Source organism: Artemia sp. Qi Xiang Cuo, chromosome 4, assembly GCF_049724085.1.
Source record: "Artemia sp. Qi Xiang Cuo chromosome 4, ASM4972408v1, whole genome shotgun sequence".
Lineage (NCBI taxonomy): Eukaryota > Metazoa > Arthropoda > Branchiopoda > Anostraca > Artemiidae > Artemia > Artemia sp. Qi Xiang Cuo.
Genome location: NC_142797.1, coordinates 14,017,427 through 14,034,124, shown reverse-complemented (window position 1 = coordinate 14,034,124; position 16,698 = coordinate 14,017,427). Strand labels below are relative to the sequence as shown.

The window sequence follows — 16,698 nt, the reverse complement described above, 5'->3', positions numbered from 1 at the left end:
ATTCCAAAGTAGCACATTCAATTTTGGTACCGGTAATTTCCCCCCTGAATCCTGATCACGCTTTATTGCAACGCTTCTAAAGATTGTTTTGATGTCTTCACAAGTCTAAGCTCGATCGTTTGTGGTCTTAAGATACTTTAGAAGTGACCATTCGCTCTTTTTTCTCTTCTTCTCTACTCTCCGTGCCGCAATCTTGAAATTGCCGCCCGGCCCGCACGCCCTAGTTACGCTACTAAAGAACAGTCATACTGTTGATTACAGGTATTCTTATATTATTTTAATTGTTTAGAGTCAAATAAATTATGATTACTCTTAAAGATTAACGTAAATTTCAAAAGCTATTGAAGAATTTGTGGAAAGGGGTCTAGTCCCCGTTTCTCAATATCCGAAAGAGAAATAGCGCAGCCTCGGTTCTTTAACAGCTAATAAAATCATTTCTTAGATGGCATTTCAAGTTAGTAGCTGCATTGTGAAATTTGAGGCGTGTCATCAGTGCCAAAAAAGTTCAGTTCGTTTCCTTTACTTTTAGAAAGACATACAAAAAGTGGACTAGTTTTATTTACGGTTTTCTTAACACTTTTTTTTATTTTTATATTATTGCTAATCTACTAGCCTATAGTAGAACGGCATGCCAACTCTAGTAACGTTGCAACAGGAGGACTTGTTACCTAGTGAAAACCCAAAAATGTCAGAAAGTGAAAATCAAGTGTCAGTGTCATCAGCTAACGGCCAAAGCAAAGAAGAATCTCCCAGACTTGTTGATTCTTCAAGTAATTTACAACAGCAAAGTCACATTTTAGAGCCAGCTGACTCAGTACGCCTAGTCACATCTGCTGCAAATCAGTGGAATCCAGAAGACCCATCTTACCAAAGTGCTATTTCTGGAAGCCTAAATGCCAATGCTGCTGCATTTATGGGCAGGAGGCCTATAACTGCCTCCCATAATTCTGGTTTCCGACCTGGAAATCCATATTTAAAGCATGGTTATGTTAGTTGGTCAAATGGGCAGCAAAGCCCAGTTCCCCAGAGTGTAAATCCATCTTCATGGTCTAGTTCCCAGTTATCAGGTGTGAATGCCTGGGCTCGTGGAAGATCTGTGTCTAGTCCTACTAATTTACAGCCATTTCAGAATGGAGGAAATGTTCATCTGAATAGAAGAACAAGCCCCACACTTTCAATTCAACAACAGCTTGGAGCTGGAGCAATGCATAATTCTGCAGTGCAACAAGTGATATCACCTAATAAATATAGGAAAAATTACAATTTTCCACCTAAAGGCCCATTTGGAAATATTCAACAGCATGCTCCACATGTGGAAGTTACTGGAGGTGAACAAGAACAACTTCAGCTGATGTACCAACAGGTAAGTTAGAGTTTTGAAAGGGTAAATTTGTAGTGGTTGACCAAATCTAAAGGAACCATGCTAATAAATAAAGCCAGGCTCAATAGGCCTATATAGCCTACAAGATTCCATAACTGACATAGGCCAGTAAATAACAAACATAGCTTCTAATGAACTGAAACATTCAGAAAGAAAACAGCCTTAGAAGTAAGATTATTATACCCATGTTTTCTTCAAACAATTAGCCTTTTCTGATAAAAAGTGTAAAGCATTAAAAACCTATTACTCTTTTAGAAATAAAAACAGCTGCAAATATTACAGTCCAGTCTTTCAAAAGTAGTTAAGCCTCTACAGATTTCCATACAAGGTCTTATTGTCATCTTTTTTTGAGAATATTTTGTTTTTTGTATTAGTTGTTATGTTTTCATAGTGTGTTATTTTTCATAGGTTTGTATGTGTGCATTATGTTGTCAGCATTGTCATAAACTTTTTTATAATGTTTTGTGCAACAAGCTTGATAAAACTTACTGTATTTTGGTATTAATAAATAAATAAGCAGAAAAACTGTTTTTGTTTTTTTCAGAAACAAACTTTTCATAAATTACATTTTTCAAAGACATTTTTTTATGTCCAAAAATACAAGATCTTAGCAGATTGAATAGTAGAAAAACAGGCCTTGTGTTTTGGATGCAAGCTGTAAATGGCTAAAAAAAAATTGTATCTAGGATCCATCTAAGAAATCCTTAAATTGCTCCTAGCTGCAATTCAAGGTAATAGAATTTTTTTCCCAATGAATCTTGGCTGGAAGCTTTGAATTCTGCTCTGAAATGTATGAGAAAGCAGTTTTTTGGTATCAGTATTAAAACCCTTTCCCCCTAGAGAAGTCCAAACTCGACACCTATGCCTTGAATGGTCTCCTTGGAGGTGTTGATTGCCTTCATGTGCTTTAAGAAAAACAAAGGTTCATATAGACTTTAAAAAATTAGCCTCATTATTAAAAAAACTATTAATGCTTAAACCCTATTCAAACAATTGGAATTAGGTTGTCAAGACCCATGGTTAAACAAAAGTTGACTCAAACCAAATTAGAAACAATCTTTTATTTCATGTTGACACTAAAGGTCTATAAAATCATCTTTTATGCTATCATATAAGGCTTAAAAGTAGGGACAGAAGATTGAAAACATCTTCCCAGGATATAATATGAAGATACATTCCTTAGTTTCATTCATCTAGCCCACTGCTTCATAGATAAAAAAATACATGATATTTGCTATTTTACCCTAGCTGCTATTAAGCAAAATGAAACACAAATCTTAAGGGAGAGAATTTTTCAATGTGTTTGTACTTGAACATATGAGGGTGTGGGTATATTCTTTCTTTCAAAACTTGGAAAAACAAATTTTCAATATACAATGGTACAATTGCAGCATAGAGCATGTGCTGAATCTTCCCTGTAGATTACTGTTACAATTACCCATGTCTACATAGACAACTATTAAACTGGTTGATTTCCTAGTGTCAATGAAATATATATATAAGATAGACTTTTGTATAATCTATATTTATATATATATATATATATATATATATATATATATATATATATATATATATATATATATATATATATATATATATATATACATAAATATACCATAGAAAAATTTTATACTATATTTAAATACCTCATTTGTATTTACATAGTCTGTTCATATTTAAAATAGAAAAATTTCCAGTTTAGCAGCTTTTTATTCATGAAAGTGCCCCTGACTAGAGTCATTGAGGGGGGGTGTGTGTGAGGGCGTTACTCCCAGGGTCTTGAAGAGTCCTGTACAAGATTTTCCTTATAAGTCTGCACATTTATATTACAATTTTAATATTTTTTAACTCTACTGAGTAGGGAATTGAAAATCAAGATGTGCTGGCAAAAGATTTGTCATATAATAATTTGATTCTCCACATTGGGGAGGCGTAATTGCCCCCCCCCCCCCAGGTTATTAAACAGGTGCTTGTCAACATGTTCAATCACAAAATCCCCATGGCAAACATCTATCATCATTCTGCTCTGATCAGTGTTCAAGGAACAATGATGAGTCAAGAATGTATCATCAACAATGATGAGTACATATAATCAAAGTCCTCTCATCATTGTTCTGTGTGACAGAAAAATGGCATTCTTCACACTTTTTGCTAACATCAGTGAGCTGTAAGATCTTAAAACAAAAATGAACAAAATAACGGAAATCTTTGCAAAAAGATGTGAGATCTTAGATATAAGATCTTAGAGCAAAAGAACGCCCTAAAATTGGGAGATTAGTTTTGGTTGTTATTGCATGATTAACACAGTATATCGTAAGCTTAATTCATTTTACTGTGCAAATTCTGCCGAAATTATAATTTTTTTTCACTTTATTATGTTTTATTTTGTGTTTCATTGAAGTTCAGGTTAGAAATGAGTGTAAACAATCTGAAATCATAGCCCCCCAACGGTGTATCCAGGATTTTAGTTCAGGAGGGGGGATACAAAAACTACAAAAGGCATACACGTTTGTGTATGTGCATTTTTGTTACTTTTTCACAAGACGGACAACAATTCTGGGAGGGATTCAAATCCGGTACATTCTGGATATGACCTTGCCCTCTTAGTCTCATAATTAATTGAAAATCCCATTAGCCCTTTGTCAGACAAATTTTTACGGGCAGGAATTTGTATTTGAGGGACGGAATTGTTTGTAACATTAAAAACGGGATGTAGTTTTTTCCATGGAGGGGGAGGGGGCTCAACAAAATTTTTTTAAGTCCAAGCATCTGTTTTTAGCTGCTTTGACATGTGATCCTCAAAATCTTCTCCGAAGGAGCTGAAACTCTCCTCCCACGTTGAAGTATTACCACAGGAAATGCATATAGCAACATACACTCAAATTGCAAAGTAAAAGCTGGGGTACAATAAGGTAAAGCATAAATGTGCTTAATTGGGTATGAGAAATTTGTTTTCAATGAAATACCAAAAAAAACTTTTTCAGTGAAAGTACCCCCAAAAAGGTATTTTTCCCCTCATGCCCTCCCCTTAATTGACGTCGCTCCGTTGTGTTGTTCTTTGGTTTTGCTGGAATTCTTATTTTGAACTCTTTATCATTTAGGCTATACTACTCTAATGACATTGATGAAAATGCAAAAAATGGTTCCTTTATCCCAAGGTGATCTGAAGTTGAAAAGCCAACTTCTGGAAAATGTTTTAATACTGAGTAGAGTAATAGGATTAAAAATCAAGCTCGGTGCGGTCTGTCAAACTCGGGGAGATTGACAATTTTCTGTTTTGGCTGGAAAATGTAAACACGCGAATTTTGCTAAATTTTGCGTACTTTACACAATTTTCACGTACTTCAAACAATTCTCCTAGGCAAGGGCGTATCCAGGATTTTTGTTTGAAGTGGGGGGGGGGAGGTTACAGAAAAAATTAAAAAAACATCAAAATATGTTTATATAGGCTACATTTTGTAAAAAAAAATTTTACGAGTCGGACAAAGTTTTCGGGGGGGGGGGGGGTGGGTCAAATCCCATACAAAGATTAAATTTAATAAATATAATTTTTTTTTTGGAAAACAGTGGAATCGTAAGGAAGGACATATATCATTGAAAGTCACTTAATCCAACGCTTTTGTTTGCAATTTTCATTCCACTCCCCTCAGAAAATCTGATAAGTTTAATGTGTTTTATCCTTTATCATATTTGGATTTCCTTTGGTTGCTTTTATCAAACATAACTTAGTCATACCCTCCCCCGACAATACCATTAACCGACGTGCAATTCATGCTTCACATAACATGACTTCTTTGTCTCATGGATTTTAAAAGGATGACGTTCCTGTTCTAATGAATCATAAGAGGGAAAGACTAATACCTCTTCAGTTTAAGCCTTAAAACCTCCTCTGATATTCTTGTATATTGCCTTCAACATCGGCGAACCTGTTGTCTTATTAGCCGATGCTGTATTCTTATCTGACTCCAATAACCTTAACTTAGACCGTTAGTCCTGCCAGAGGCACCCAGGGCATCATGGAAGAGCCGTCAATAATCCCTCAGGTTTGTTGCAGCTACAACGTCCTTCCACTTTTATTGGATGTAGGCATCAAGGCTGTGCAGGTCTTATAGCCTTGCTTCACTCCTAATAGGATGCGGAAAAACCAAGTCTGGCTGTCAAGGGTCTTGATGCAGCATTTGCTGTTTTCATAATTTGCAATTATGAGATCGAACAGTTCCTCTGGGATGCCATTTTTGACGATTCAGTAAGATCAGAAGAATCTGAAAAATTGTCGAAGATCCAGGAGGATCCTCCACAACCTTAGACGGTCTTCAGAGTAAAAGGCCTTTTCGAAATCGACAAAAATCATATAAAACTTTGGATAGAGGCTCCAAATAGGACAGAGAAATTCCCTTTAACAAAATTTTTTTAAAAACTAAGACATTAAAATACAAAGAAAATCAGGATATTTGGTCCATAGGTGAATTATTTTTTCTAGCATAAACATTTTCTGATCCTCCTCAAAAAGTGCGGAATCTATATATATAATATTGATATATTCTACGCATAGGTTCTCGATAAGGAGAGATGAGGGGAGAGGGGTCCGTCCCTTCTTCACCTCTCGGTATTTATGCTAAAGTCTTTAAGTTCTTTAGAAATACTTCTTATTTAGATTGAACGACCCTTGTGTTTCAGCAGTCGTTCTTAAAGAATTGGGACAAAAAGCCAAACTCTAGCGTAAAAAGTGAGGGATAAGGAAGGGACAGTCTCCCTCATTTATGGATTAATTTCTGTTCTTTTTAAGTTTTAATGTTGCTCCTTACTTTCAGTTGAGAAAATCTAATTTTTTTTAAATTTCTGACCGTTTTTCACATCATGCCTGAAATTCAATCTCCCTCATGTAAAATTTGCTCCGGAAATTATCCATGACACTCCTTTCAGTGGAAATCCCCTCCCCCGCAGAAAACTCCATATATTTCCCTATAACAAATACTATATGTAAACAAAGGGCCAATTGCATAAGTTACAACCCTTTACCCAGGGGCTGTGGAGGGTGCATTATCCCAAGAGCTACAGTAATTGGATCTTTGAACTAGGCTGAACAAAATTGCTATCTCAAAATGTGGCTCAGATAACTTTTAGGAAAAGGGGGTGGGGGAGCTAGTTACCCTCCAATTTTTTTCGTCATTTACAAAGAGCACTAGAACTTTGAATTTTTGTTCGAATGATTCCTCTCTCGATCTTCTGGGACCATTAGTTTGATGCGATAGGCTAACATCGGGAAAAAAACATAAATGATCTTTCATCTGTCAAAAAATTCAAAATTCTACATTCTTGTAGATTGGAGCTTGAAACATCTACAATAGGGCTATTTCATGCTGAATCTGATGGTGTGATTTTCATTAAAATTTCTTGAATTTTTGGGGATGCCCCCCCCCTTTTCGAAAATCAGACAAAACTTCTTATACTCGTAGCTTTTGATGGATAGCATTAAATCTAATGAATTTTCGATATTTTGAATCAGCATAAAAAGTCAATTCTTTTGATTTATCTATTGTTATTAAAATTCCGTTCTTTTAGAGTTTTGATTACTGTTGGGCCGAGTCACTCCAATTCACTCCGAGTCACTTACAATTCGTTACCACGAACTGTTTGATACTTGTCAATAAAAAATCAAAATTACGCACGATTAAATCGCTAATTATGTTTTTTGCCACATAATTATGTTTCTCGCCACAGTTTCGCCCAGTTTCTTGAGTTGAAGGTTGTTCAACTTTGAAGCAAAGATATTTCGTTGACTTAAGGCATATTTTTTTTAGGCTAGAAAAGACTGAAGCTTGGAACATAAGTTTTTCTATCTGTAGTAGGAATCTGACTAAAGATGGAAAGACGTAGTATCAGCAGCGAATAATAGGGAACAAAGAAGTGTTGGTACAAGCTTCTCGGACAAATTTCTTGCCATTTGAATTTTCCGCTCCTGAAATAAAGATTTTACCTTAAAATCATGTAAAACCCATGTCATTCATAATCAAGATCGTGTCCATGATTTTTGTTTGAGAGGAGGGGCAAAAGCAATCTTAAAAAAGCATCGAAGATTTGTTTATGTGCATTTTTGTTACGTTTTTACGAGTGAAACACAGTTTTTTTTTTTGGGGGGGGGGGGGGGTAAACATGGTCCCCCCTTGACCAGGATTTGGCTTGGGCATTTTTACAACCTGCATATTCTCTGGAAATTTCACCTTCGTACCCTTAGGCACAGTTGCAAGAGTAGTCACAGCAGTAGTATACTACTCAACTTAAGACAATTAGCCATTGCTATGATATTGTCGATTTGCTCTTTTGATAACCTGTGTATTCATATACTTCTTGAAATTTTCATCTTAATTCTCTTGACCTTACAAGTAGTTGCGATAGAAGTAGTAATTGGAGTAATAGTAATAGTAGTATTAGAACTAGTAAATGGTGCAGCAGCAGTAGTATTAGTAGTAGTGTGCACATATTACCTTTTGGACAATTAATCTTCCCCTTTAACTATTATCTGATAGTTCCAACTTAATACTCAAGTCAATTCTTAAGATGCGCTCTTTTGACAATCTAAATGCATATAGTGTCTTTTGTTAATTCGAATTTCCATCAATATTCCCTCAAATTTTACCTTCATAGACTTAGCCTTAATAGTATTATTATCACAGTAGTTTCGGTGGCAGTAGAAGTAGCTGCAGTGTTAGTGTTGTATTAGTATTAGTAATAGGAATAGTAAGAACAGTATTAATAGCGGTACTAGCTTGTGCATATTGCCTCTTGGTCAGTTGAACATCGCTTTCATGATGCCCCGGAAGTTTCACCTTGAGACCATAAATAATGTCTGTATAATATCCAATGTAATTGTCGAGACTTTGAACTCTGAATCGAAAATAATTCTAAAATTTTATTAAAGAAAATCCAAATAAAGAAACATTCCATTATGCTTGAAAAAACAACAATGCATAAAGATTCCTTTCACAAATATATAATCAGGAGAATGAAAAGAAATAAAACAAGAGTGCAGCCAACGAAAAAAATTCTCATGTCTTTGTCACTTCTCTTTTCTATTAACCTAATTGCGGTGGACCCTATTCCAATAGAATTGGTAGCACCTAGTGCGCGTTCCTTGATTCCCTTTATAGTAACTCGCTGGGTTTTCAAGTTTGAAACCATGGTATGTGAGGCTTCAATCATGCTGTCGAGACTCGACTTAATTCTATCAAATGATTGTTGGTATTCTAGCTCAGTATCTATATTGATACAGATTTTTCCAGGTTTTGGCCGGGCGAAAGAGCTTTCCTCCAAGCTTTCCTTTAAGCCAACAAGAGCTTTCCTTTAAGCCAACAGTTTTAGGCACAAATAAGTCATCAACTGTAGGTTCTACAATGGAAACAGCAGTTTAACTAAGCCAACAACTGCATGTAAAACTAAACTAGCAGCTGCAGTTACAACTAAGCAAATAACAACAGGTAAAACTAAGCCAACAGTTATAGTTACAATTAAGACAACAGCTGCATGGACAACCAAGGCAACAGCTGCAAGGAGAACTAAACCAATAGCGGCAGGTACAACTAAGCCAACAACTATAGGTGCAACTAAGCCAACAACTATAGGTGCAACTAAGCCAACAACTATAGGTGCAACTAAGCCAACAGTTGCAAGTAAAACTGTAAATAAACCCAAAAGCCCTATAGTAGCAAGTGAATAAGATGTGACTTTTATACTGTATGAGGCCGGAGTCTCCAAGAAAGATGTTACACTGTTGCAAATAGAGGCTGCACTCTTGCAGACAGAACCCACTTTTTTCCAGAATTTGTTCCTTATTCCTTCATTTTCCTTCATTAAATCCTCATTTTTATGCTCATGCTTCATTGGTGTTCTGTAGGACCCAGCTATAGATGGAGGAAAAAATGAAAACTCATCTAACTCCTCTTGTACTAGATTTTGTTCTTCTTTACATGTGTAACTAACATCTTGATTCTTTTCCATTTTTGCAGCAGGGGGTTTTGGTTCACTCTTCTCGTTGGGTTCAGAGCATCTGGAAACAATATCTTGACGAGGGGTTGCCCACTTAGTATCTTGGTATAAAATGAGTGTCCGGTGCTGGCCAGTGCCGGGCCGGGGTTTACAGCTGGTAATACATGGAAATCTGTGATGCAGCAATTTTTTCATGAAATTCTGCTGGCACCGACGAGCGCCAGCCAGTGCTAGGGAGTAGGGAACGCCTCGTCTCCTGATTTGCGTTCGACTAATGTCCGAGAACATTGTATATTTCTTCTCTTGAACTTCTGCACCTTCTCTTGAACATTCACTTGTTTTGGATCCCATGTATTTTTTAATGGCCCAACTAGCTGTTACTCCAGTGCATGAGATTGAAATCCCATATGCAATAGTTTTGAAAATGAACATGTTTTGCGTAAGAGATACTTTATTCGAATGATTAACATTGTCAATTCAATTCTTCTTATATTAAGGAAATGACGTCATGGTGATCAAGCTGCTATGATGTTTATACCGAACATGATGTCATGATGTCTAAACTCTATTAATGCTTTTATAATTTGCAATATATTCCTAACTAAATATGACGTCACACTAACGGTATTGATATGATGCATTCAAAGGAAGAAATTAGATTGACTAAGCCATAACATACTTGGGAAATATTTCATCAAAAGAGACTTGAGCACCGTGAACATCATCTGTTGGATTTTTCAACATTGATTCTTATTCCATCGATAAGTCAATTAGAAAGGTCGGGAAGAAAATAACGTCTTTTATAATAATAGCAAGTAAATTAGCAAGTAAATTAGATGTGACTAGTAATGTGACAAGTAAAGATGTGACAAGTAAAATATCAAGTAAATTAGATGTGACTGTGCAAATGGCGACTCCAGTCAATCTCACGATAGATGATACCCATATCTTCATTTTATCATAAATAGACAGGCAAGGCATAAGATGTTTAAAAGTATTTGTTGGCTGGGACTGATCTACATCACATTTATTTTCGCTATTGGTTATGCTGTACGAGGCCACAGTCTCCAAGAAAGATCTTGCACTGTTGTAAATAGATGCTGCTTTCTTGCAGACAAAATCCACATTTTCCCAGAGTTTGCTCCTTATTCCTTCATTTTCCATCATTGGTAAATCCTCGTTGTTACACCCAAGCTTCATTGGTGTTCTGTTGGACCGAGCTACAGACGGAGAAAAATATGAAGACTCATCTAAATCTTCTTGTACTGGAGTCGGTTCTTCTTTTCCAGTGTAACTAAGATCTTGATTCTTTTCCATTTCTGCAGCAGGTTCACTCTTCTCATTGGGTTCAGAGCCCTCTACTTCTGCACCTTCTCTTGAACATTCACTTGTTTTGGATTCCATGTATTTTTTAATGGCCCAACAGGTTGTTATTCCAGCGCATGAGATTGGAATCCCATATATAATTGTTTTGAAAATAAACGTTTTTCGCCTAAGAGATACTTTATTCAAATGATTAACATTATCAATTCAATTCTTCTTATATTAAGGAAATGACGTCATCGTAATCAAGCTGCTGTGATGTTTATACCGAACGTGATGTCATGTTGTCTAAACTCTATTAATGCTTTTATAATTTGTAATATTTTCCTAACTAAATATGACGTCACACTAACGGTATTGATATGATGCATTCAAAAGGAGAAATTAGATTGACTAACTTACTTACATTTCTGGATCCTGAAAAAAAAAAATCCGTTTTGGTGAAAATTGGCCTATTAACAACTTTTTTTGATGAATGTCGTTAATGTAATCATATACATCAACAAACTATAAGCTCCACCAGAACCAGTAATGGTTCTTACACTAGACTGTCCACAGGACATGTCATGCGGAAATTCATGCTATCCCACCCAGGAAGACAAAATACACGAAAAGTGAAAAATTTTACGTAATTTGAAAAAATTGGATACTATTCTGGGACAAAAATAAAATAGCTTTTCTCTTTGATGGTTGATGAACTGAAACTGACGCAATACAGGTCAACAATTGAAAAATTTTGACAAGGGATAGATAATTACTTATGCCACACTGCTCTTCCACTTACGAGAAATTAAGAGAAAACAAGGGGTTTAATTTAACGCTACACTGCTTTTCCTCTAACGACAATTTAAGAGAAAACAAGGGGTTTAATTTAAATAAAACAGTGACAACAAACTGAAACAAAAACAACAACATAAATTCATAAGTTATGGTTCATATGTTTATTATTCCACATTCACAAACAAATAGATAATTGAAAGAACATTTTAGCGCTGGAGAAAAACTATGAGGGTTTGCAGTCGCGTGAAAGTCCATGTAACTACTTACCAATCAACTCAAATATTTGCTTAAACCTCAACTATTTAATTTTAATCTATTATCAATAAACCAAAAATAAATACGCTACAACATATATATATATATATATATATATATATATATATATATATATATATATATATATATATGTATATATATATGTATATATGTATATATAAATAAATAAATAAATAACTGAATTAAAAATAATAATAGATAAATAAAATATAAAAGAAAAATAATAATAAGAAATCCAGTCTGCATCACTCTTAAATTTTCAACTCCCCTCCCCCATCCTACCCTTTCCCCAACCCCACCTTAGCCCCAGCCCAACCTTACGACAAAACAAAAATTATTAAAAAAAATCCGAATATTTCAACTCCACATTAAAAATTTTTTTTTTTAGTTAATTGTCACTGCTTTATTTAAAGTAAACCCGTTTTTCCTTTTAAATCCTCGTTGATAAAGAAAATAAAAATTAATAATAAACAAATAACTTGCGTATATATTTAGAATACAAATATGCCACATTTTAAGACAAGACTTTATACGGTCTGCCAAGCCAGTACCTAAAACAGTCCTTTGACAATTGCTCTAGAAGCAATTCACAAATTTTCTTCAGTCTCTAAGCATCCCCGTTTCAGAGCCACACTTGATTGCTATGATCATAGTTCTCAGACTAATCTTCCTACTTTTTTCCAACATTTTTTTTTTACTACGAAAAAACACCTTGTACCTTGGGTATTTTATCCTTTTTATATATCTTCACTCAATCCACGATCTTCATGAGCAATAATGCCCAGGGAAGGGAAGTTATCTACTTGATTAACTTGACGGATATTCTCGTTACATAACATTACCCCTTCACGCTCATTTAGTCCTATTCTATGCAACTTAAGTCCTTATCATTAGTTCTCAGACCCATTCTTGCACCCTGGACTCTTAGAACCTCCACAAATTCATTAGTTTCCCTGGTAATTTTACCAAGGACTCTGAAAATTATCTCCATAATCTAAATCTGAGAGAGTTTTACCTTCCTATTTGGTTCTGTGATCTCCCATTGCCTTTCCTCTGTTCCTTAGAAAAAAGTCCCTCAAAATAATCCATATAAACAGGGGTATGTGGGTTGAAAATCCACCTATAGATTGATAATATGCTTAAATTTTGGCTTTCTATATGGCTGAATCCATTTTACCACCCATCCTGTTTCTACCTTGAATATAGAAGAATATTGATAGACCATTTTATCGTAAGAATATTATTGTGCTGTATTTTTTTTTAACTTCCTGCTTGTTTAAATGAACAAATTATGGTGGTATCTGCTTACCAAAATTTTTTAAGCAGATCAACATCAAAACGATATTTCACAGTAAGGGTTAGACAACATTTTTTTTCCAACATTTTTTGTCCTTGATAAGCTCTCCTTGCCCCCCCCCCTTTGCACGAAATATACTTGACCCCCCCCCCCCTATATTCTCTCAGTCCTGGCTGGTCGAGTAATTCGTTGATTTTCACCCTTAGCCGCACCTGGGATATTGCATATACGCTCTTTTGACAACCTGGATGGACGTCATGTCTTCTGATTTAGTTTAATATCCTCCTGAGCATTCCTTGAAAGCATCAAAGTGATACCCTTTGTCGTTTCTGAGTATGGCTGATGCATCCTTTTGATTGCCTGGATGTGCATAGTACCGTTTGATTTAGTTCAATATAACGGCCGAGGTTTGTCCTTTATTAGTTCCAGCAACCACTGCAACAAAGATCCTTCTCAACATGCCTTGAAAGTTTCAACTTAACACCCTTAGACGTACCTCAACTATTTCACAGATTTTGTCAGCCTGGATGCATATAGCATCTTTTAATTTAGTCTGTCATCTTCCTGAATGTGCCCTAATATATTTTGCTTAATACTCTTTGTCGTTTGTAAGATTTTGGAGATGCGTCTTTTTGACAGCTTGGATGTACTAAGTGTCTTTTTTGTTTTTTTTTTTAGCTCAGCATTCCCTCTCTGAAAGTTTCATCTTAAAACCTCTGGCTGATCCTGGTAGTTCCCGAGAGACCTTTTTGAGTGTCAGTTTCTATTGGCCATGCAGATTCTTCACTTTTCTTATCATGGTTGCAGCGGCAGCTGCAACCTAGTAAAGGACGAGTCTCACGCCATAGTAATCCAAAATTAATTATTTTGAAAACATCTCGGATAGCAATGATTTGTCCTCTTTTCTTCCGTTTTTTTTTCTCTGCTAATAGCGGGATACCGGCACATCATATACAACGCCATATCCAGGGGGTAGGGGGTTATAACCCCTCCTCCTCGAAATATTTGTCCGACTCGTAAAAAATGTAACAAAAATGAATATAAACGAATTTGGATGCGTTTGTTAAAGGTTGTTTGTAGCCCCCCTCTTTTGTAAGCCCCCCTCCCCCCAAAAAAAGATCCTGGATACGGCTTTGTCACAGTCGTAACAGTTATCACAGATAACTGTTTAAGGGTGCACATCAAAGGAAATGACTATATCTACTCGCTCTTGCAATTAACAACACATAATATTTACAATCAAATCAATTCTTTGACAAAAAAAAACCACACATAAGAGATAAGATAAGGCATTTCCAATTAATGGAAATGTACGGGAGACGGGGATTTATTTTTTATTTTTCAAATGAAGACACAAAAAATGTATTTTTTTTTTGCATTTTTATAAAATGCATACGATAAAAATGTATGCAGTTTTTGTCAATGAAAACACAAAGGAAGCTATTTTTGCAAAATTTATGAAAGGGGGGGGGGGGAAATGGTCCTTGTCCCTCTATTCTGGGCCTTTCATATCGATGGTGTCCGTTTGGGACACTGGACAGACTTCTGTGAAGAAATTTTTCATGGAATACTTTTGATAAAGTATTGGAACACTTTTGATAAAAATTTACAGTTTACGTCGGAGGTGGAAGATTAAAGAATTTGGTTTGTTGGATGCTATCATTTTTTGAGGAGTGCTGACTTCCTACCACCTTGTGACATTCCAAAATACCACGTGTGCCACACATATCCGTTACGCTAGACACAGTTCTGCTATGCATGGAACAGTCCCAAACAGGCATGGTACAGTTTCGCCACGCTTGGCACGGGCCAAACAGTGTGGATGATTTCTGAAAGAGAGCGACCTCTCGTCATTTTTATATAAGCATTTATAACTGTCTGTTTATTTTAAATATCAAAGGTCAAATTTTGTAATCAGTATTTGATCTAATTCCCGTAGTCTGATCGAGCTGAAGTTATGAATTCACATTGATTGGCGATCAATATGGTATTGATTTGATTTCGACAAGTTCAATTAACACACATTAATTATCAAAATATTGTAATCATTGTCTCATCCACTTCCCAAGGTCCTGATTGAGTTACAATATTGTATAGATATTGATTTTTGATGAAAAACATGATAGTGAGCCCGTGACCCCTCTCTTTTCTTCTCTATTCCGACCAGGGTTGCCACCCTGAGCTCGAAGAATTTACTAAATCGGAGAGGAAAAATTTACTAGATCGCATCTGTTTTTACTAAATGCTCAAAAAAATTTTTGCACACCATCAAGCCTCGATTTTTATTATAGGAGGATCATCAATAGGATTTTTACAATCTTTTTTCCTTTTTTCTTCTTTTTTTCTCTTTTCTTTTGTTTTGATAGTTTGATTGAGACTTATAGAAACCTACATATTCAAGAATTCTTTTTTTGGATTATCTGGCCGTACAAGTGGATAGAGATCATATTTCAGAAGTAATGCATCCAAGATGCCATACAATAGTCCAGAATATTGAATTCTGAAGATTATGCAGTTGAAGACCAGTTTTAAATTTATCGCTGTTCTTCTGGTCAAAGTACACAGATATATAGAAAAAGTAAAAACAATCAACGAAGAGAAAAAGCTACAACTCATCACGAAGCAATTCAGGCGATGAAGTGCTAAGAGTCTGAGGTGTGTTTGAAAGTGACGGCTTTTGAAATTTGTCCCCCAGTTTCTGTTTTTGGCTTGAAATCTAAACCCTTAAATTTTACACTTTTAGGAGGAAATTTGCCAGTTTTAAAACACTAATTGGGCTGGTCTTTAAATTCGGGATAAGCTGCTTACAAAGATGTCTGGCAGATTTTAAAGCAATTAATTTATGATTTTTTTTTTAACTGATTTTTTTTCTGGATTCTTTCTCGTTCGTATTCTAGAGAATCAAAAACCAATTTAATCTACATAGTTTTGATACGTCCGTCACTTCAAAATGGAAACGACGTGATCGGCTACCGGTTTAGTTGTAAAATTATGCAAGTTAAAAAGTACACCTCAAATTGGACTAGGGCTACCAAGATAAAGAAAAATTTCATAGCATACAATAAGCTAATTAGTTTAAAAAATATCATTTTTTCAATAGTCTTCAGCTGGGGTAAATCATAAATATTTTATAGTAAAAAGAAAAACATGTAGTCATAATTGAAAAAGTCGCACTTAAAAGGCTTTACTCGTCCTCATCCGAATTTAAAGCATCGACTAGTGTCGAATTCTGACTCAAGGGATCCACCTGTTTCCGTTTCTTGGTAGCCCGAGTCAAATCGCTGGGGATCACTCTGTCATGGACTCTACTTGACGACCTGAGGACAAGTTGCTTTGTTTTCATAAGGGCCGAACCAGTCGAGATATTTAGCTTATTCCGGTGTTCTTTTCTTATGACGGACAAAATCGAAAACTATCTATCTGCTCCAGCACATAAATGGGGCAAGCTGCATAAAATCAAAAAATGCTTTGGTAAGTATGGAAACAGTCTCTTTCCTGCAGCATCTTTAAAAAGGGACAGAGCTTTCCAAAATTTGCACGGATTTTCGAGGTCCAACTGTGAAACGTGACGGAGAATATTTTTCCTCCGTAATCGTTTTCCTCCGTTTAGTTAACGCAAACTCAAGTGTGCGTTAATTAAACTTGCTCTTGACGC

General features: G+C 35.6%; 1 protein-coding gene across 1 annotated transcript in view; it reads left to right on the top strand.

Moving 5' to 3' along the window:
- Window positions 1-494: 494 nt before the first annotated feature.
- The window catches only part of orb2 (cytoplasmic polyadenylation element-binding protein orb2), a 156,409-nt gene continuing 140,205 nt past the window's right edge, over window positions 495-16,698 (top strand). The window contains exon 1 of the mRNA XM_089088097.1: window positions 495-1,363. Coding sequence (XP_088944223.1) covers window positions 629-1,363 — 735 coding nt within the window. The 5' untranslated portion in view covers window positions 495-628. The remainder of the gene's footprint in view (window positions 1,364-16,698) is intronic.